The sequence below is a fragment of the Vombatus ursinus genome, unplaced genomic scaffold (genome assembly GCF_900497805.2).
Source record: "Vombatus ursinus unplaced genomic scaffold, bare-nosed wombat genome assembly UNPS02013049.1, whole genome shotgun sequence".
Classification (NCBI taxonomy): domain Eukaryota; kingdom Metazoa; phylum Chordata; class Mammalia; order Diprotodontia; family Vombatidae; genus Vombatus; species Vombatus ursinus.
The window spans coordinates 14,747-36,991 of NW_020952827.1; the positions used below are offsets into that span (position 1 = coordinate 14,747).

At 49.2% G+C, this 22,245-nt stretch overlaps 1 protein-coding gene across 2 annotated transcripts in view; it reads left to right on the forward strand.

Moving 5' to 3' along the window:
- LOC114040383 (retinoic acid receptor alpha) overlaps window positions 1-22,245 on the forward strand; it is a 30,302-nt gene that overhangs the window by 4,259 nt on the left and 3,798 nt on the right. Inside the window, exons 1-4 of one of the 2 annotated variants that reach the window (XM_027858477.1) lie at window positions 6,575-7,414; window positions 14,016-14,164; window positions 16,293-16,434; window positions 19,167-19,327. In XM_027858477.1, the coding sequence (XP_027714278.1) occupies window positions 7,246-7,414; window positions 14,016-14,164; window positions 16,293-16,434; window positions 19,167-19,327 (621 nt within the window). In that variant the 5' untranslated portion in view covers window positions 6,575-7,245. Of the gene's footprint in view, window positions 1-6,574; window positions 7,415-14,015; window positions 14,165-16,292; window positions 16,435-19,166; window positions 19,328-22,245 lie in introns of those variants that run through there. The other variant, XM_027858476.1, reaches the window with a different exon arrangement.

The following is a 22,245-nucleotide window of genomic DNA, read 5'->3' on the forward strand; positions in this document are numbered from 1 at the left end:
GGCCAGAAAGAGAGGAAAGTTAGGTGACAAGACCTCAACCAAATGGGTTTTTGGCTGTGTTTTTTGAGGTCTGCTCTGGCTCCTTGGTATTTGAGTATTGGGTAGGGGGGTCGGTATCCGTGAATTGTGTATTTGGCCTCTGTCCAGTTTTTGTATGAGTTGGGGGAGAGGAAAAAGCATCAAGTACTCATCTTCCTTCTCTCACACTCTAGAGAGGCCCTATGGTTTAGTGGGGAAAAGATTGGACTTGTGGTCAGGGGACACCTGGGTTTAAATCCTACCTCTTACACTTGCTAGTGCTAGTCTTTTAATCTCTCTGTGGCTCAGTTTAATTTTATGTAAAATGAAGTAATAATGCCTCCAGTTCTATCTGATAGGGTCTCATCCATTTAATGGAGATAATATATTTAGCACCTTCCTTTAGAATTGTTGTGAGAATTAAATGAGATTATCTATGCAAAAAGCTTTGCATATCTTAATGATGCTATGTAAATATTAACTGTGTCTGGGAGGTAGATAGAGACTGGCCTCGACTCTAGAAAGACCTGAGTTCAAGTGTGCCTCTGGTATCTATGAGATGGGCAAGCAACTTAACCTCACAGTGCTCTAGGAAACTCAGTTGCAGAGAAGTGCAGCCCTGCATTAGTGGAGGAAGCTTCCTCACCTGGGAGTTCTCATATCAGCTAAATCACTGGGCCAGCTCTTTACCCTGAGATTATTATTTTTATCCTTATTATTCACTCCAAACTTGACTTGAGGATTAATGAAAGGGTTCCAAGTTCATAGTGAGAGGATGAAAGAGATAAGGGAGATTCTCATTTGATCTGTTAATTGACCAGAGCTAAAGTGAATGGGAATAAGGGGCCTAGGGCATCTATAGTTGGGCTAACTCTTTGGGTGAGGGAAAGAGTTATTATTGAGAAGTTACCTTTATCTTCCCTTCAGATTTAAGGGGGAAAGAAATACCCAAATAGGCATTCATCCACCCTCTCCCATTGTCCTGGTCCTTTTACTGATAGATTGCTGCTCCTCCCTTCCCTTGATCTCCTGGAAGGCTAAGGAGGGGAAGCCCCTCTCTGCCAGGTAGAACCTAGGCCCCACCCCTCTCCCCCTTCTCTTTTGACTGGAGGCCCCCACCCCAGGAGGGGAGAGTTAAGGAAGAGACCAGGGGAGGGAGAAGAGATCTACTTTCTTCTTTGAAAGCTGCAGATAAAATCTGTCAGCACCTACTCCCATGCCACCAAATCTGTCCACACCTGCCCCTGGGAGTTTGTATAGCTCATCCCTCTTCCCCTTTACAGGAAGAAGAAGGCTTTGAGAGTCACAGGCTTTTTCCTTTGGGTTGTGGTGGTAGTATAAGATTATAAACAAGAATGTAGATTGCAAGCTCCTTGAGGGCAGGAACACCCCATTTTTGCTGTCTTTGCATCCCCAGCACTTAGTACAGTGCCTGACACATAGTAGCTAATTAATAAGTGCTTGTTGACTGAATAGAGGAACTGGAGTTGCTAGCTAGCAGGGCCTGAGGTTTTTCTCTGCCACACCCCTTCTGTGTAGGTATCTTTTTCTTTCTGTGTGTGTCTCTGTGGAGAAAATGTCTCAAGTGACTTGAAGGACTCTTGAGTATTAGTAGTCATGCTGAAAAGTGCATGTCTGCTCATTCCTTCCTCCTTTTCACCACCTCCTGCTGGACACTGCCTCCCACCCCCTTTCCTCCAACCTTCCTTTAGCTGTCTCCCGTAGCCCTCCCCTTAGCCCTCTCTCTATTTCCCCAGGATAATAGGAGAGCAGGCACTGAGGGCTGAGGGGATGGAGGGAGGTGGGGGTGGGGATGGCCTAGAGAGCCCTTCCATTCATGGGGTCCAAAATGCCAAGTCAGCCAGAGGCTATAAAATGGGGTTTTAAATGAGGAGACCCTTTCACCTTTCATTTCCTAACACTGATTAACCCAGGTGGAGTGAAGAGAAGGGAGCTGGGATTGGAATCTAGGCCCCACCCCACCCAGCCTTCTCTTTTGGATGGAGGGGGGGCCCCCCATCAGGAACCAGAATGTATACTAGGGTGAGGAGTGGGGGGAAGGAAAACTCCTCTTCGGGATGGCTTCCACTCTGCTTCTCTCCAAGTCAGTGGAGCATGTATCTGGGGGCAAAAGTGACCTACTTTGCTCTTTAAGGAGTGGGGTATACAAGGCCTGGAGCCAGGAAAAGCTCATTCCTGGAAAGGGAGACTTTCTCTTCTCTTCCCCAAGTAGGCATCTTTTATTTGCTTCTCTTCTCTCAGGTGCTCTGAGACTGGAAATTAGTGGGGATTGGATCTTCTCAGCGTAGAATTGAGGCAGATCCTTAGATTCAAATTCATTAAATTTTTTTTAAAAAAATTGACACTGTGTGTCATGCCGGGGTGGGGCAGATGCAAAGAGGAAAAATATTTCATTTGATTTTCACAACCACTTTGTAAAGTAGGTTTTACAGCGGGGGAAATTAAGCCTCTGAGACATTCAGTGATTTGCCCAAGGCCACACAATTCTGCTTTGTGACTTGAACTCCTGTCCTCTGATTCCAAATCCGGTTCTCTTTTCAGTAAACCACAGTCTCTGACACCGTCCTGTCTTCAAAGACCTTACTCTACAGTAGCTGTCTGAGCTCTATATGCAAATGAGAATGTGATTAAGTACATAGCAGAGGACTGAATGGTGGTATGAGAGATTTGGGGAAGGAGCAGGCACTCATGTAGCTTAGAGGGGGTCAGGGAGGGTAAGGACTTCAAAGGATGTGGGGAAAGCTTATTTTAGGCAAAGGGACAGGATGAGCTGTACAACAGGGAGTCTCAGGATTACAGGATAGGCCTTCAAGCCGGAAGCAACCTTGGAGATCATCCAGTCTAACCTCACCCACCCCCCCTCCCTTATTTTACAAATATGAAAACTGAGGTCCCAAGATTTACTTTTCTGAGGTAGCAAGTGCTAGAACTGGGATTTGAACCCAGTTTCTGTTCTGGAACATAAAGCAGGAATGTGAAACAAGACTGCAAAGGCAGGATGAAGCCAGAGTGTGGGAGACCTCAAATGCTAGGATAAAGAATTTGAGCTTTATTCAGTAGGTATTGGGGAGCTCCCCTTTTGAACAGGGAAACATAGTTTTTTTAAAAAAATAAACTTTAATTGATATCTTTGTTTTTACATCATCTACATTTCCCAATGTATCCTGTCCTTTTTTTCCTCCCAGAGAGCCATCCCTTACAAGATAGCATTGAAAAGAGGGAAATAACACTTGAGCTGAGCAAAAGTAACCAACATATCAAAAAATTCTGACATTCTATACAGTGTACCACACCCATGGTCCCTGACTTCTGCAAAAAGGCAGAGGAGGTGCTTTCTCCTATCTCTTCTTTTGGGTGAAACTTAGTCACTTCATTTTGTTGTTGTTATTTTTTTAATTAAATTTTGTTTTCAAATGAAGATATGCCTTATCTCCCCCTTCCCGGGCTCCCCTTCCCTCTCCCGCTGAGAAAGCAAGAAAAATAAGACCCTTGTTACAAACGCATATAGTCAGGCAAAACAAATTCCTGCATTATGTCCAAAAAATGTCTCAGTATATGCTCTGAGACCATCACTTCTCTGTCAAGAGAATGTCTTGTCATTAGTCCTTTGGAATTGTGGTCTGTCATTGTGTTGATCAGAATTTCCAAGCCTTTCAGAGTTGGTTGTCTGTACAATGTTTTTGTCTTGTAAGCTGTTCTCCTGGTTCTGCTCATCTCACTTGGCATCAGTTCATCCAAGTCTTCCAGATTTTCATGATTTCTTCCAGCACAACAGTATTCCATCATATTAATATATGATAACTCCTTCAGGTATTCCCCAGTGGCTGGGTGGGCATACCTCCTCAGTTTCCAATCCTTTGCCACCACAAAAAGAGCTGCTATAAATATTTTTGTATATATGGCACCCTTTCCTCTTTCTTTACTCTCTTTGCAGCATAGACCTCATAATAGTAATGCTAGGTCAAAGGGTATGTACAATTTAAGAGCTGTTTGGGCATAGTTCCAAATTGCTTTCCAGAGTGGCTGGACCAGTTCACAACTCTACCAACAGTACATTAATGTATCTGTGTTCCCAGAGTCTCTGCAGCATTTGTCATTTTCCTTTTTTTGTCAATCTTGCCAGTCTAATGGGTATGAGATACATTGGTCAATGTATTGGGATAGCATTCAGTTTTTATGGTTTTGTTATACCTCCCATGTACATTGCTGTAGTCATTAAGCATATTGTTTTCCTGGTTCTGCTGACTTTTTATCAGTTCATATAATTCTTCCCAAGTTTCTCTATATTCTTAATATCTTACAACACAGTAATATATTACATTATTTGTGTATCATAATTTGTGTAGTCATTGTCTTGTTGACGGGTATCTCATTTATTTTCTGTTCTTTGCTACTAGAAAGTGTTGCCATAAAGATTATGGTGTACATGGAAGCTTCGTTTTTGCCACTAAGCTCCTTGCTATTCCACTGCCTAGCAATGGAATCTCTGGATCAAAGGGCATGGACTTTGTAGCATCTTTTATTTGAATAATTCCAAATTGCTTTCTAAAATGATTGGCTAATTCACAGTTTAAATATATTAGTGTGCCTTCCTTTCATAACCCCTCCAACATTGACCATTACCATTTTTTGTCATCTTTACCAATTTTCTTGATCTGAGGTAAAAAACCTCAGCCTATTTTGGATGCACATTTCTCTTATGAGTGATCTGGAGCATTTGTTCATATTTTTCTTAATAGTTTGCAATCCTTCTGAAAGAGTAAATCATTTTAAAGATACATTAGGAAGATTAGGTTTCAGTCTAATGAAAGATGTATTGGAGAGGCTAAGAAGAACAGGAGGTGCAGAAACTAATTAGGCATCAGCCTAGGGGAGATGTGATGGGGTCCTAAACTGAGGTGGTAAAAGTGGGAATGGAAAGATGGGGATGGATGAATCCTGACCCAAACTCAAAACTCAGCTCCATGGCCAAAAATGTCCAGTGCACTGTTGAGGAGTGTGGTCAGATACAGCAGGTGGATAGAGCTGGGCAAGGTCTTTAGGGATATCAAGCCAGTGCTAAGATTTCGGTATCTGCTTGGAATAGCTTTTATGTGATTTCCACTGCCATAACCTCTTGGGATAGGATTGGGACTAGGGATAGAATAAGGACACAGAAGAACCTTGTCCTCTGGGAGGAGTATCTGCCTCTTGAGAAAGGGGTGGATCACCCAAATTGGCCAAGGTTTCCCTTTCATCACCCCATTTATTTTGGTTGAGAAGATTAAGGGCAGTGATGGGGGTAGGGTAGGGGGAGAATGAAACTCTGTTCTGTGCCCCTCCCCTACAGTTAAGGGTACTTTCTATCTGAGAAGCTTGTCAGGCCTAGAGTTTTGGTGTACAAAAGTTTTCTGGGTAAAGCAAGGAGTCTGAAGGACTTGGGAAGGGGAGGGAGACAATGGATGGACCCTTTCTTTCCTGCCATGGATGTCAGATATTACAGTGTGGAGAGGAGGGGTCATCATTTCCCTCTATATGCAAATAGCATTCCCCCAAATATTTGCAGGTCTCACAGTGTCAAAGTTTAGTGTCAAAGCAACTCACCGATATTCACATGCCAAGCCACAGTGCTATACTCTGAGGCATACGATGTCACATGTGTGAAAGCCACATACATGCCGCCCCCCTCCCCTAAAATACTTTCCTCTCTTTCCCTCCCCCACCTCAAGGGTGGGTGGGAATGGGTAGGGAACTGGGAACTGGCCAGACTTACTTCTTTGGCTGTGGGCAAGGGGCGTGATGTCACGGGCATAGACTGGGTGCTGTCTGGTGGGTGAGTGGGTGGGTCTGTCACTGGGATGTGAGGCACCAGTGCTGGGCGAGTTCAGCAAAAGTTCACCCGCATTGCATTAGGCAAATGAGTCTGGGACCCGGGCCTTCTATGTAGAAGGGCACCGGGACCACCCCCTTGTATGCCCTCGGGGCCACCCGCAGCCAGCCTGCTGAGCCCACGGAGCTCTCCATCTAGGGGTCTCAGAACCAGAACCCAGGCTTGTGGCTGGGGAAGGACAGAACACCTCTACCCTCTCCTTTCCTGTTCCGTCCTCTCCAGCCCTGTCCTCTGTCCTGTCCTCTCCTCTCCTCCTTCCTTCCCTCCCTTCCTCCCTTCCCCTTCCACCCTATCACTACCTCTTCTTCCCTCTGTACTGTCTGTACTCCTCCTCCCCTTGTGACTTTCCCTCTTCCCTCTCCTCCCCCACCAGAGTGAGCCGCTACCCCGCCCCATCCAGTCCTTTCCCTTCTCTTCTCTCCTCTGGATTGCTTGGTCTGGTCCATGGCTGTGGCTTCTGTGGTGGCGGTGGCGGCTGCTGCTGCTGCTGCTGCTGCTGCTGCTACTGCTACCTACCAGACAGCCAAGGGGTTAAAGGGGCGGAACCTGGATGGGGCGGGGCTGGGACAAGCTGAGGGGGAGGGGTGTCCAGGGGGAGGGAACTAGGAGTAGGGGGCGGGCTGGGGAAGGGCCCCCCTCCCAGTGGTGGACTGCTGCGGAGGCTCTTAGAACCCCAGAGGGAGCCCAGGAGAGCGGCTGCGAGAGGGAAAAGACTAGGGGGCCCTTGCAGAGGGAGGAGTCGGAGCCAGGGTCTCCACCCCGACCGTGACCTGGGAATCCTTGGTTCTGGGAGGAGGAGGAGGAGGAGGAGAAAGCTGATTCCTGAAAGGCGGACGGACGCCCCCACCCTGGGCAGGGGGGCAGGCCACTCGATCGAGAGCAGCAAGCCAGCAGGAGGAAGCGCCTAAAACGCCTGTGTTCCGGGCTGCCCCCTCCCGCCCCCCGTCTCAGCCTGGGGAGTTGGGGAGCAGTTTGCCTCTGCTTTGACCTTCCCCCCAGTAATCCACCCGACATCATGAGACTGGAGACTGGGGGCCCTCTTGAGGTGAAATTGCTGGACTGAGTTTGGGGGGTCCTCCTTTGGTCATTCTGTGGAGGAACTGGGAGACGTCCCCCCAACACCTAAGAGTGGAGTAGCAGTCACTGCTGCTGTGGAATTTGAACTCAGGGACTTTGTGGCTAGAGAGCTGCCGGCTGCTCCCTGGCCGTACTCCTCGAATGGTGCCTTGGCCAGTGGAGTGAGAGAGTGAGTGGGGGGGGGCCTCCTCGAAGTACCTCCCTGCTGGGTACTTCCCTCCCCAATCTTTCTCCTCCTCTCTCTGCTCGCTGCGGGGAAGATGTATGAGAGCGTGGATGTAGGGGTGCTCACCCCCAGCCCAAACCCCTTTCTTGTGGTGGATTTTTATAATCAGAGCCGGGCCTGTTTGCTCCCTGAGAAGGGGATTCCCGCCTCCGGCCCTTACTCCACCCCACTCCGGACTCCGATTTGGAACAACTCGAGCCGCTGTAGGTACCAGCACCCCCATTTCCTATTGTAGGGTGCCCCATGGGCCTTGGGATAGGAAGCCTGACCTTACCTATGGACACCTCACTTTTCTGGTCTTCTCTTTCTTTCTCTTCAACTTGGACACTTCACTGGACAATTCTGTCCCTGCCACCCCAGTACCTCCTTTTGCAGAGGAGTATGGGCACCTTTCCCCCTTTTAGATCCCTGTCAATGATTTTGCCCCCAACTAAAGGGGTGATATCAACTTGGGGGAGGGCAAAGGGCTACTATCTAGGGGCTGTCATGCTCAGAGGAAAAGGATCTCCCCACCCCCAAACTGGCACCCCCTTCTCCTCCATGGTGACAGCTGCTGCTCCCAATTCATAGCTCACACTTCATTAATGTGGGTGTCAGGGGAGTATGTTGGTGTGTGTATTGTTTGGAAGGATGAGAGTGTGCACCAGAAAGAACTTTATTTTAACCCTTCTATCTCTTCCCACATCTCAATGAAGCCTGGTACCCAGTGGGGCATGGTGGGAATAGACTGAGCCCCTTTTCTTTGACTGGTCTCTTTTGTGCTCTTGAGCATCATTATTCCCTCCCCTCCAATGGAAGGTGGGAGGACACCTCCCCCAGTAGGGGAGTATGGCACAAAATTTGGAGCAGAATTGGAATTTTTCGTATAGCTCTTTTCTGTCTTGGACCATCTCTATTCTCACCCAGGGTATCAGGAATGTTGAAGGGTGGGGGAAGGGGGGGTTACAGGTCAGCATGTGAAAGCAAAGTGATTAGTGAAGATTTTGAAGGTTGAGGAGATGACTCCAATCCTTTTGACAATGGGGGGTGCCTCTACTCTTCTTCCCAATGGGGAAAATCAGCTTGTTCCCCTGACACACTAAAGTTGTTACCTCCTACCTATAACACTTCCTCCTTGGTATTCATCCTTTCTCTTAGGATCATAGATGTCTAGACCTTGGACTTTAGAGGCCATCTCATCCAACTGCCTATTCTTTTTCTGTATTATGAGACCTTTTAGACCCTTTAGAACAGGAGTCTTTAATCCACTTGGATAGTCCTTGGGTAGGTGTCAGGGCAATGTGAACTTGGAACTTTTAATACTTTGATAACTATTTCAATATAATTGGTTTCCATTGTAGTATTTTATTTTGTGAATTTGAAAACAATCTGAGGAAGTCCTTAAGCGTCGCCAGACTGCCAAAGGGGTCTATGACACAAAAACAGCTTGTCTTCCACCACACTTGGGGGTGGTGGTGTGGTATTGTGCAGGCTTTGTATTGTGTGTACACCTGTGTGTGTATGTTGTGCCCAGCTGTGTGTCTCTGTGTACAGAGTACCTGGGTGTGAAGGACCTCTCCTGGGGGTTTTTGCTAGATGGGCTCAGATTTCTCCCTCAGGCTTCTTAGGTTTCCCTGGAGTACTGACTGCCTCTCACTTCCAATCCACCCTGCCTGCCTGCCCACCTCCCCTCCCCTCTTTCTTTCTTAGGCTGGAGAGGGGATCCCTTCCTTAAGAGAAAGGCATTCCTGGATGGGGAAGGGGAAGGACCATGCAAATTGGAAAAGGAGTGAGAAAGTCCTTTCCACCCATATCGGACTTAGAGACTCACTAGGTGGGGATACGGGGTTTGGCTTGGCACTGGTCATCCTGATCTTCTGGCCCAGGCTGTGGTCACCCCCACCCTACCCATCTCTTCCCATTGTTCTGGCCCCTGACCTTTGATTCTTATCCAGGAATCCAGTGGATGGGGAGGGCTTTGCTTTGGGGAGGGGGAGATTGCTTATTGACTTTAGTTGGATAATGGGAGTGGGGTGGGGACTGGAGTGAGGCAGAGGAAGAAATGAGAACTCAGGATGAAGTTTTTTCACTAGCCTCACTCCCAACTTCAGGGAAGAAGGTGACTCTGCTGGACTTAACCTGGCTGTTTAAAGTTGTTATTCTTCCCTGATGGCTCATTCCACCTCCTAGCCACCCCACCCCCCATCACCAAAGGATTCCCCCTCGAAATTGTTGGGGACTGAGTGTCTGTGTTTTCCTTGTCAGGTTGTCTTGGGCCACCACAGTATCAGTTTCCTTCCCTCTCCTTACCCTTTGAAGTATCCAGTAAGTAGAGAGGTAGATTGTGCTGTGGTATATTGTCCCCAAATGGATGGGAAAGCTGAGCCGTGGGCTGTCCCAGGTTTGGCAATGTTATCCTCTGTCCCTGGGATCCCAGATCCATGGTGTGTGCCAGTTATCCAGAGGGCAAGGGGCCTAGACCTAGCTTTCCTAGACTCATCACGCCCTTCCCCTTCCACTTTCCCAGTTGGAAGAAAGGCTGTGGTCAGCTGTGAGCAGAAAGTTGAGGTCAAGAGGAACAGGGATCTGGGGGCAGATGCCTTCACAGGAAGGGCACAACGTGTGCCCACAACAACAGACACAAAACTTAGAAGACTGGGCAGCTCCTGTTATTATAATCTGTTCTACCCCCTTGATAACTGAGAGTTCTCCTCTCCCTCTGATGGGGGAGTGGGAGGAGTCATCCAGGCTGGGGGTGGGGTGGGGGTCTGGTGAAGATTCTTACCTTGCCAAAGGGTAATGGACTTGGGGTTAGAGCACTGGGGTCCCCTTATTCCACCCCCGTTGGGGGGTAGAGATGACATATAGAGATGGGTAGAGATGTTGGAGGGACAGGATGTTTCTCCCTCCTCCTTTGCCTTAACACTCAGGACTGCTTTACGCCTCTGCCTGCTCCCAGACATCCAAGAATGTGGAGCACGTGGGAGCCCCAGGGAGAAGGGGGGGAATGTTGAGGGGGGGAGATGCTTATCGGAGTTAGCCCAGATAGGCCCGACCTCTTCCGTCCTCCTCCCCCTTTGCCCCCCTCCAACGCACATTTTCATACTCTACCCCCTTCTGTTTTTCTGGGCTAGGGAATTTGGGGAGGGGGCTGGTCTCTGGAGACCTATCCCTCTCCCCTTGGGGGCTGCTGGGGAGTGGGGAATAGCAGTGGAGCCAGACTTGGAGTGGGGGAGGGAAAGGGAGGTCCTGGCCAAGGGCCCATCCGATTTCCTGCTGATCTTCAGGAAACTGGCCCCTCTGAGGGGTGGTAGGGAGGTAGTGGAGACAGGGGCCAGTCCAGGGAGTTTCTTTCTTCCAAACCTGAATGGGAAGATGCCCCCTTTCTCCACAGCCTAACCTGTCCTTGGCTAGGAATCAAGACACCTTAGTTCTCTGTTGAGTTCTGGACTTTGATCTAGGTTCTATCCTTCCTTTAATCTCTGTTTTCCCCTTCTCTGGGGAAGGGGGGGGGAGCTTTGATGGGTAGTGAGAGAAAGTGAGATAGTAAGCTGTTTCTTCCCTGGGGCTGACAGCTCTATGATGTTTCCAGCAGGAAAGTGGTCTCCTGGGTGGACGGAGGTATATTTAAAGATAGAGTGGCCCACAGGACAGATGGATGCAGTTTCTCCCTCCTCTTTCAGTGGCCAGAAAAGGAAAATTGAGGTGGAGAGAGGAAAGGACGGTGCCCTTTAGTCCCTTACACCACCCACCAATCTCCCCCTCTGCTTGTTCTTCTTTTGATCTGATGGCAATAAACCTGGGGAGAAGAGGGAGTGGAATGCAGGGGGGCCAAGCCTTCAGATTCAGAGGTGGTGGCTATGTCAGGAGCAGGGCTGGGCTTACCTGGGTGACTAGGCAGGAGATTCTGTCTCGAGGGGTGTGTGTGTGTGTGTGTGTGGTGGGGGGGAGGATGGGGGGGGTGGAGAGAAGAGAAAATGTGTGCGTATGCAAGTGGGGCAAAGGGTATATAAGGAGGTGTAGAAACTGCTACAGCTTGAGGTGAAGAAGTGGTTGGAAGCCAGTCTCTATCCTGTTTAGTCGTCCCTTTCTCTTGCTTTCTTTCTATATCTCTCCTCACCCCTCCTTTCCCCAAAGCAATTTTTTCTTTTCCACCAACACCCTCTGGACTTTGCCTTTGCTGCATATTTCTGCTTGGCCTTTGCTTTCCTCATTTCCCCTCCCCCCCATCACTTTTCAGAAGTGTCTCTTCCTCTGCTCATACCCACCTTCCCCAAATCATCAGTTTCTCCCTCCCCATCCTATGCCCCCCTCTCTGTTTCCTCCAGTTCTCTCTGCAGTCTCTTCATCCTCTTTCATCGGTCTCCTTTCCTCTGCTCCCCAAGGTCTCTGTCTCTCTCTGCCTTTTCTCCTCATAGAGAATCGACCATTTTCAATCCTCTGCAGAAAGTGGCTCTTGGGGGTGGGGTCTGGTCCCCTAGGGGAGGCGGGGCCAGGAGGCCAAAGGCCAGGTGGGGTAGGAGGGGAGGGGTCATCGCCTTTGTCCCTCAGCTTGTTGGAATGCTGGGCTCCTGGTCAAGCAGTGGGGACCCACACCCCCTTGTCCTTGATATCGCTCCCCCCCCCACCTTCTCCAGGCTGGATTGTCTATTGTTGCTGGTTTGCGTCTTGGAAAAAGTTAGCACAACAAAGGACTCCTTTGTCCAGATCCCCTCCCCCCCCCAGCCTCACCCCGGCCCCTCACCCCCCTTGCAGTCCCCCCTCCCCAAGCAGCTGTTCTCAGGCCTCCCTGTCTGTCTGATTTACTTGTCTAGGGCTAAGGAAGAGTGGAAGTGATGAGGGAAGCAGGGTGTAGGACAGTTTTGTGGGGTGAAGGGCCCTAGGAGATCTAAAGTTTCATGTGCTTTCCTGCATTGAATTCCAGTGTGTAGGAGAAACTGAGGTCAGGATGGAGGGATTGAACTCTGCAACCATTAACGTTCCAGGTTAGGGGACTAGGGCAGGATGGTGTCTGGGGTCTTGATGCCTTTCTCTGAGATGATTGTAGGCCCTAGCCAGCTGGGCTGGCACAGTGCCCTTCTCTCCATCCTCCTGGCAACCCCCAGAGAGAAAGAGGTCTATCATTGATGAGGTTGAGATGAGAGAAGGGGAATGGGCTAGTATCTTCTATTTCCTGGTACCCAATCCCTTCCCTTCTCATCAAGCATGAAGTTTTGGAGAGCCATGGAGTGTGTGTGTGTGTGTGTGTGCACGCGCGCGCGCGCGCGCGCACGCGCCGTGAGAGAGAGAGAGACTTTTGACTTTTGGCAGTAACATGGTAATGTTAATGGGGTACCTGCATCTTTGGACATTATCATGTTGCGGGTTCACATAATTGTTCTTGCTAGAGCTTTGTAGATAGAATAGTGGTTAGGTGTGATAAAGGTTCAGCTTTGAGGGGCTAGAATTCCCTTTATGTCATGCTGGCAAACCCCCTCTGTATTCTACTATCTGACTTGGCTGGGGGTCAGAAAGAGGACTGTCACAGAGGAAGGAGGCTGGACACTATGACCATTGGATGGTGGTGGTTTGAGAGCTGTGCAGGAATGGAAAACAGATGATCCTAAGGAGTAGGAGAGGTGTTTTTTGCTTTTTATCATTGCAGTAGTTTGCCACTACCCCACCCTCCCACCTGGACTCCAAGAGCCCCAACATGGATCTCCTGACCTCAAATATACTTAAAGTTTGCCCCATACCCCCTAGGAAGACGGTATGGCTGTAGAGAATCTGGCCTGTGTTGTATACCCAGCTGCCACCCCAACAGGTTACTCACCTTCCCATTTGCTGGAAACTCAATAGCAGGAGTGGTGGAGTGAATCCTAAACAGTAAGGAGACTAAGACAAACTGACCATTGAGTAGAAACAAGCCCCCTTTGTCCCCCCCACTTTGGCTTGGGGGCAACATCCCAACACATGCCTTCAACACAAATCTACACATGGCTGGTGGGCTGGTAGAGGGCACCAACAGGGTTCCCAATCTCTGACTCCTGGGAAGGGACACTCCTAGGGTCAATGTTAGGGGGCCTCTATCCCTCTCCCATTCAGTAGGCCAAGAGCTGAGAGACAGGGGGAAGATCAGCAGTGTCTCTGCCCTCCTGCTCTACTCCTTGGTTTCCTGGCCAGAGGAGAGGGAGGGAATTATTTGCTGGGGGAGGGGCCTGACGGCTTCAGAGTTGGGGGGGGGTTAGAGAACGGAAGCAGAGAAAGGAGGGGGAGTGGACTGACTTTGAACATCCTGTTGACCCCAGTTTCCTCTGGTCCAGACTCAGGCCCTCCCCCCCTCTTCCCATCTTGCCTTAACTCCTTCCTAGCTATATGGAAGGAGAGAAGAATTAATGAGAAAGGGTTTCAGCAGGTGATCACTCCGACCCAGTGAGTGATAGAGGTTACAAGAAGTGATACTTTATCCAGCTGTGATGACATTGTGTAAGGTAGTGTCTGACTGGTCTGGGTCTGCCTAGTACCTCCTAGAACTGTGTGGTCACCAGGGTGTAATGAGGCCAGGGAGAGTTTGGAAGGTGGGGTTCATAAATTATAGATTTTGAGTTGCAAGTTATGGCCCATTAAGGGGACGACTTGCCCTAGGTTACACAGGTAGTGATGAAAAGAATTAGAATTCAAACTCAGGTCCTTTTCTTTCTAATCCCATGCTTTTTCCCATATTTTTACCATATTGCCTATGAGAATGGTGGGGGTCTTAAGTTATCAGAAGGTATTGTGGAATGATGGTTGGAGCCTAGGGTTTCTAACCTGTGCTTTCTCATTTTCTCTTGCCAAACCTTTCAGCCATTGAAACTCAGAGCAGCAGCTCGGAGGAGATTGTGCCCAGCCCCCCCTCGCCACCTCCTCTCCCCCGAATCTACAAGCCGTGTTTTGTCTGCCAGGACAAGTCCTCGGGGTACCACTATGGGGTCAGTGCCTGTGAAGGCTGTAAGGTGAGTTAGGTGTATTGAATAGACCATCGCTGAACGATGAGGGGAAGAAATAACTTTGAAATACAGAGGATGTCTATAGGTTTCCCCCTTCCTTCCTGGTTATAGTCTGTACCCCTCAATAATTTGATTTGTGTGAGGGGAAGGGGGTTGGTTGTTTTTGGCTTTGTCCCGTCTGTATTCCTTGAGAGATGATAAGGGGATGAACAGGGATGTCCTGATCTTTTAAGAAGGAATAGATGTATGGTTACAACTATAGTCAACCTCTTTGACTTCTTCCTTTCCCTCAAACACCTCCTCAGACTGCCTCCTGTCCTGCCCTGTGTAGAGGCCCCTAGGCCCAAAGTGTGGTCTTCTCCCTCTCCACTAAAGGCTGCATTCCCAAGGCTGATGCCTCTGGCTGGCAGGGTGAAAACCCGCCACTGCTGCTCCTGGGGTTACTATGGTGAGCTGGCATCTGACCTGCTCTTGGCAAGAGACCCAGGAGGCCTCCCCCAGCAGCCCTGCCTGAACCCTATTGGAATAACCTGGCAGGAGGAGTGCCCAGTGAGAGGAGGTGTAGAGCTACCCCTTGGGGAGTTGCCTACCCTACTCTCAAAAAATGCTAAAGCTATTGGCTACCAGGATCCCCTCCCCCAGTGCCAGCACATCTTGATTTCCTGTAGCCCCACAGCCACCCACTTAGACCCCATTCCTACCCCATTACTCTAGATTTGGCTCTTGGAATGGGGAGTGGACCCCTCAGAAACACCTAGTGTGGCACAGTCATATTCACTCCCACCATCCTGCAGTGCACACCGTCTCTACTGTTTTCCCCTCCCCAGGGCCTCCAGCTCCCACAGGAGTCAGGCCTGAGAAGTTACACAGCTGAGTTCTCTAATCCTGGGCCTCTCTAAACCTGTGGACTTGGGGATAGAGATCAAGGGCAGAGCCCAAGGCCTCAGACTGCCTTCTCTGTGCTTGTGTATTAGTGTGTGTGCATGCATGTGTGGCATATGTTATATCTTATGTGGGTCTTACCTGGGAATGCAAGTGTGTTTGTGTGTGGTCACCTGCCTACCTTCATGTCATGTGTGTGGGTCCTACCTGCATGCCCGTCTGCCCATGTATGTGTGCCTTTCTGCCTTCTTTCTAGTCTCTCTTAGTCCCTGTCTTTCTGCCCCTGTCTGTCTGTCTCTTTGCCTGCCTGTGAATCTATATTTTAGCCCCCTATCTATCTGTCTTTGTGCCCTAGTCTGTTCATCTTTCTGCCTGTCTGTCCCTCTTCCTGCTTGCCTCTTGGCTTTTCCTGCCCATCTGCCCACCTCTCTGTCCCTCTGCTCACCTTTCTGTCCCTCTGCCCACCTCTCTGCTTGTCTGCCCACCTCTCTGCCCGTCTGCTCACTTCTCTGCCCCTCTGCCCACCTCTCTGTCCCTCTGCTCACCTCTCTGCCTGTCTGTCCACCTCTGCCCATCTGTTCATCTCTCTGCCCCTCTGCTCATCTCTCTGCCTCTCTGCCCACCTCTCTGCCTGTTTGCTCACCTCTGTCCCTCTGCCCACCTCTCTACCTGTCTGTCCACTTCTCTGTCTGTCTGTCCATCTCTCTGCCTGCCTGCCTCTGTCTGCCTGGCCCCCTTCCTGTCTGCCTCTGTTGGTTTGCCTGCCAGCCCACTGGTTTGTCTCTGCCTGCTGGCCTTTGTGCCTGTATATCTACTTACTGTGCGTCAGTCTGTGCCTGTGCCTGCTTGCCAGTGTGTTCTTAGCCACCAAGATTGTGGGCTCTGCCTCTGCCCCATCTCTGCCCCTCCACACCCCTCCCTGACTCATTCGTTACCTTGGGGCTGGTTCCTCAGAGGAGAAGCCGCTCAGGATGCCAGAGGCTGGAGGGGCAGTGGCGGAAGCGACAGCCTCAGCAGGCAGCCTTTGGGTTTCTCCTCTGGGAGTTCCTTTTCTCGTTGCTGAATCACATTCTCCTGACCCTGGAGCTCCTCTGCCGGGGGAGGTGGTGAGAAGACTGAGGGGGGGAGAGATGCTGTGTTGTCTTCGCCCAGAGGCCACAGATGGGGATCTGCCCCTCTTTCCCACCTTTGCTCTGTGGTTGCTGACCTCTGTACCCTACCCCCTCAACCTTGCTTCTTCTTCCAATTCTAGGGCTTCTTTCGTCGAAGTATCCAGAAAAACATGGTGTATACATGTCACCGGGACAAGAACTGTATCATCAACAAGGTGACGAGAAATCGCTGTCAGTACTGCCGACTACAGAAATGCTTTGAAGTGGGCATGTCCAAGGAGTGTGAGTGCCACCCCTTGCCACCCTCACTTGCCACAGCCTGGGCATTCTGGGGCCAAAACAGGGAGGGTGTGATGCTGTGTACAATCTGTGACCTGGGTTTCCCTTTCAGCCCTTAGGCAATGGAGGAACTGTGGGGCTAGGGGAGATGGGGCAAAGCTGAGGGAAAAGCCCAGCTTTCCATGAAGGAGTTGTCAGTGAAGGGAAGGAATGTACATGTGTGCGTGTGTGTGTGTGTGTGTGTGTGTGTGTGTGTGTGTGTAGAAGCTGTTTTCTTGGACTAGCCTGCTTATATTTACTGTTTAGCATGTGATGAAATACAGGAGGGACACCTGGGTTACCTATGACCTTGCCGGGAGGGAGAGGGACTCAATTCCATTTAGCACAGTTCCCTTCAGAGGTAGGAATACCATAGACTTGGAGCCCCAGAGACTCAAGAGCTCTTGGGGAATCCCTAGGGGAGAGGGCCAGTAGAAGAGAATTGAAAAGCCCATTTCTTCTCCACCCCCTCCTCCACTTCACACCATCTCAAATCTGGGGTTCCCAGCCTGATTCTGAGGAACATGGAGTTTGAATTTGGGCTGAGTAGAGGGCAGGCTAGAAGGAGGCAGGACCTGGGGTGGGGGGAATCCTCTTGTGTTTGAATCATGGGTGTTGTTATGGCAACCAATGATTGATGATGTCAGAGATAAATGACGCTGACAGAAGCCTCCGTCTGCGTTGGCTGTTGTCATGGAGCCAGAACCTTCAGACTTGGGGGAGGTGGGCAGCAGCAGCAGGACTCCCCTTCCCTGCCCCCAATCCATAGCCCAATATAGCATGGGGGCGTGGAAAAAAGATGCATGTACACGTGTGTACAGAGCCTCAGACACATGCAGATAAGAGACACTCAGATATATAGAGCCCCATCAATTCCCATCGCCTTTCCTAGTGCGAGGTACATGAGTTCTGGGGGAATAAGCAGGTCTAGTCTACAGCCTTTGGGAAGCCCAGAGTTTCCCAGTCTCCAATGTGCCCCAGCCTTAGTGACAGACACTATGTAGTGTTGGCTTCTGTCTGGGACTGAGCATGCGCTGCCTTTCCTTCCCCACCCCCTCTGTCCCACCCCTTCTATTCCCCCTTCTCCCCTCCCCCCTAGCCTGTGCTGGTGCTAGCTCACTGCAGGAGGTAGAGGATGAGATTTGCTACCCTTGTTATCTAAGCCCCCCCCATATATACACACGCAGGAGTTTTCCCAGGCTCCCTTCATGGTTGGGTAGGGAGGGAAGAAGTAGGGAGCTTCAAACCCCTAGAGGGGATCCACCTCTGAACTGATCCTACCTCACTGTCAGGCTTTCCTCAACTCCACCTCAGTGTGTACATGTGCTCAGAGAGAAAGGAGTAGGTTGGGGACAGACAGCCATGGGGACCCCCCCTCCCCATCCCTTCCTCCCTCCCTGCCTTCCCAGAGCTCTGTGCCCTGGAGCTGAGCAGCTGCCATTTCAATAGAATTAAAGCTTCCGAATGATAAACGTCTTGTCACAGCTGCAATTTTCTCTTCCCAAATTATCCCCCCGCTTTCTCTTCCTCTCCCTCACCCTCGCCCTCTCTCTCTCTCTCTCCTGCACTTTATTGAATTTGCAGAGTCGACATGAGTGATCTCCAAATTATGCTAGCTCCTCTCTCTCTCTCTCTTTCTTTCTCTCTCTCTCTCTCTCTCTTTCTCTCTCTCTCTCTCTCTCTCTCTCTCTCTCTCTCTCTCTCTCTCTCTCTCTCTCTCCCTCTCCCTCTCTCTCCCTCTCCCTACCCCCCTCGACTGCCAGACCCCCCATCCCCCTCACTCTCCAGGATCTCCTCCTCAGTCATCCCCCCCCTTCCCCCACCCAGCAGCGGCTGAGTCCCTGCCCTGTGAGTGATTGTGTGTCGGAGATAATCGGCTGGTAACGACCCCATCGCTTCTTTAAAGGCGAGTGGTGTGTGCGGCTCAGCGCCCACGGTGATTTGTCAGCTCCCTGGCTAATGGGCCGAGAGATCCCCCCATTCCTACCCTCCTGCCCAATTCCCTTTCCTTTGCAGGGGGCCCTGAGAGAACTGTTCCTTTAGGCTTTCCTCCTGACACCTCCCAGTCCCACCTTGAGGTGCTGTACTCAGATGCAGGAATAGAGGGACCCTTTGCATCATTCAGCCCAAGGCCCAGGATGTATGAGGGCCCTGGGGGAGGAAGATGAGGAAAAGCAAAACAAAAGGGAGTTTGGGGAAACAGACTTAGGTGATATGAATGTGCACAGACAAATGCACACCCCAGAGCATGAGGATGCAAAAGCCCACATATACCCATGCCTCTCGGCAATGCCTGGGGCCTATGCCCAGCCAAGCTGTGGGCCCATAGACGTGGTCAAAACGTTGCTACATACGGTATGTACATATGTGGACCTTGCTTCCTGATTCAGATGAGGGAGGAAGCACTGAGGTTGGAGGACCAGTTTTCTCACCCTTTGTTGGTAGGGGTGTGTGTGTATGTGTGTGTGTGTGTGTGTGTGTCTGTTTGCATGTTTGCATTCACAAAGATGACTTTGCTAAGGAGATAACAGCTCTGCCTGGCCTAGATGTGCTGGCCTGGTGAGGAAATCCCGCCTCTTTAAGATATGAGGAGCCCCCTGGGGTGGGGGGCCAAGGCCTCATGAAAGGACCTCACCCATCACACTGCTTCTAACTCCCTCCCCTATTCCCCCTCTCCTTTGCCCTCCTTTCTCCAGCTGTGAGGAATGATCGGAATAAGAAAAAGAAAGAGACGCCCAAAGCAGAGTGTTCAGAGAGCTACACGCTGACCCCCGAGGTGGAGGAGTTGATTGAGAAGGTTCGAAAAGCTCATCAGGAAACCTTTCCTGCCCTCTGCCAGCTTGGAAAATACACTACGGTATGGGAATCTAGGAGTAGGGGGGCAAGGAACATGGGGAGATGGTGCATTGAAACCTGCAAAGGGCTGGGCAGGAGGAGGGTGGGGGAGATGGGGAGGTGAATGGGATGTTGGGAGCATGGGGGCAACTTCACGGCACAGGAATGAGGACGCCAGAGGCATCGATCTGATTCCCTGATCTTAAAAAGGGCTGATCTTCCTGATTCAGAGGCCTTCCTTGCCTCTGGAGCTGTGTGGACTCTGGATGGTGGAATAGAACAAAGAGCGCTGGGCTTGGAATCAGAAAAATCCCACATCCAGCTCTTACTAGTTGTGTGGACGTAGGCAGCAAGGCAATGACCCTCTCAGAGCCTCAGTTTCCTCATCTGTAACAGAGTTCTGGTGAAGATCAAATGTGATCATTGTCGGTTAAGTTTTACCTGCATTGGCAGAAGGGAGTTTCCTTACTGGGAGATCCCTATGTTGATGAAATCACAGGGCAAGACTGGGAGGGAACCCCATAATACCTAACATTTATACAAGGTGTCCCAAAAATCTTAGTGAAGTTTTAATCTTTAACCAAAGGAGGGAAGGAAACATTTATTAAGCATCTACTATGAACTAGGCACTGTGCTAAGCTTTTTACAAATATTATCCTCATAAACAAACATAATCCCCACAACAACTCTGGGAGGTGGATACTGTTATCATCCCCATTTTACAGATAAGAAAACAGGCTAAAGGAGGTTAAGCAGCTTGCTTAGGGTCACATAGCTAGTAAAGTGTCTCAGTCTGTATTTGAACTCAGATTCTTCCTGATTCCAGGCTGAGTGTTCTATTGACTGCTTCATTACTAACTGCTTTAATAAAACTGCACTAAGACTTCACATACACACACACACATACACACACACACCCACACCCACACACATACCCCTATTATTTATTTTGAAAGTTTTTAAACTTTGGAGTTCCAGATTCTTTCTTCCCCTCCAGCCCTTCCTCCACCCAATGAGAAGGCAAGCAATATGATATCAATTATACCTGTGAAGTCATGCAAAGCATAGCCATGTTAAAAAAAAAAACGCAAGAAAAATAGAGTGAAAAAAGTATCCTTCAATCTGTACTCAGAGTTTATCAGTTCTCTCTGGAGGTAGATAGCATTTTTCATCGTGGGTCCTTTGGAATTGTTATGGATTATGGTATTGATCAGAGAAGCTAAGTCTTTCACCATTGATCATCATTACAATATTGCTGTTACTGTGTAAAATGTTTTCCCGGTTCTGCTCACTTCACTTTGCATCAGGTCATTGTGGGTCTTGCCATGTTTTTCTAAAACCACTCCTTTCCTCATTTCCCACGCACGATGGTGTTCTGTCATAGTCATATACCACAACTTGTTCAGCCATTCCCCAATTGATGGGCATCCCCTCAATTTCAATGCTTTGCCACCACAAAAAGAGCTACTCTAAATATTTTTGTACGTGTAGATTCTTTTCCTTTTTCTTTGATCTCTTGGGGAATCAGACCTACTATCAGTATCGTTAGGTCGAAGGATATGCACAGTTTTATAGCCCTTTGGGCCTCGTTCCAAATTTGAACAAAAATTTTTGGGATACCCTGAACAGCAGGGTTCAGGCTTTGCAAAGTGCTTTGCATATGTTATCATATTCTTTGATTTTTGGCAACTCTAAGAAGTTGGTACTACAAGTATTTCAAATTATTTTAAAAGATCTATTGATGACCACTATGCCTGACTACAGTCATTTTGTGATCTCCTACCCCACACTGAGCCCTACCTTGTATTAAAGAAAAACAGTTAAACTAAACCTGATACACTGTCCACATCTAGCAGTATATGCAGCATTCTGTGTGTGTCCTTCCACCCCTTCCCCCAGGAGAATGGACGTATTTAGTGCCGTGTCCGTGGTCACACAGCAAAGATGGGTCAAAGGTGTGGTATAATCCTAGATATCTCCTGTTTTCAAGTCCAGTGTTTTTCCCAGGGCACCACACTTCCTTTCTATATCTACAGCCCTTTGCAAATCCTGAAGTGCTATATGCATATTGCTGTTAGTGCTGTTATCTGCTCTGTGACCCTCAGTAAGTCACCTGTACCTCTCAAAGCTTCAGTCCACCGTGCTGGGGGTGCTCTCCTCATCTCTGCCTCCTGGCTTCCCTCGCCTTCTTTATGTCCCAACTGAAATCCCATTTTCTACAGGATGTCTTTCCTAACCCCTCTTAATTCTAGTACTTTCCCTCTGTTCATTATTTCCAATTTCCCCTTATATAGCCTGTTTGTACATATTTATCTGCTTTGTATCCTCTATTAAATTGTCTGCTCCATGATGGTGGGGTCTGTCCTTTGCTTCTTTTTGTATCCCTAGTGCTTAGCATAATGCCTGGCACATAGTAGGCGCTTAATAAATGTTTACTGACTGACTGACCTCTTAAAACTTCAGTCTCACCTGTAAGGATAACAGTAATAAGTAACATTTGTAGATTGATTTAAAGCTTGCAAAGCACTTTATAATATGTTAACTCATTTGATCCTCAGAACAACCCTATAAGATGGGTTGTTATCTCCATTTTCCAGATAAGGAGGCTGAGAAAGGTTAAGTGATATTACTTAGGATCATATGGATAATGTATCTAGAACAGGATTCAAACTCAGGTCTTCTTAACTCCAAGTCTAGTACTTTTTCCACTTCCATCAACTAGCTGCCTAGGGCTAATGAAGCATTACCTGCTTCAAGGATATGAGGAAAGTGCTTTGTTAGCATGATAGGAACAGGCATTGTTGGCATAGCCTTAGCTGTCATCAGTAACATGGTGTTGGGTCAGGGTGGAGGTTGTCAGTCCTGAGAGGTGTTACGAGGTCAAGGCCAGGAAGAGAAGAGTCTTCAGTAGGTAAGCCACAGGGGACAGTTGGCTGGTAC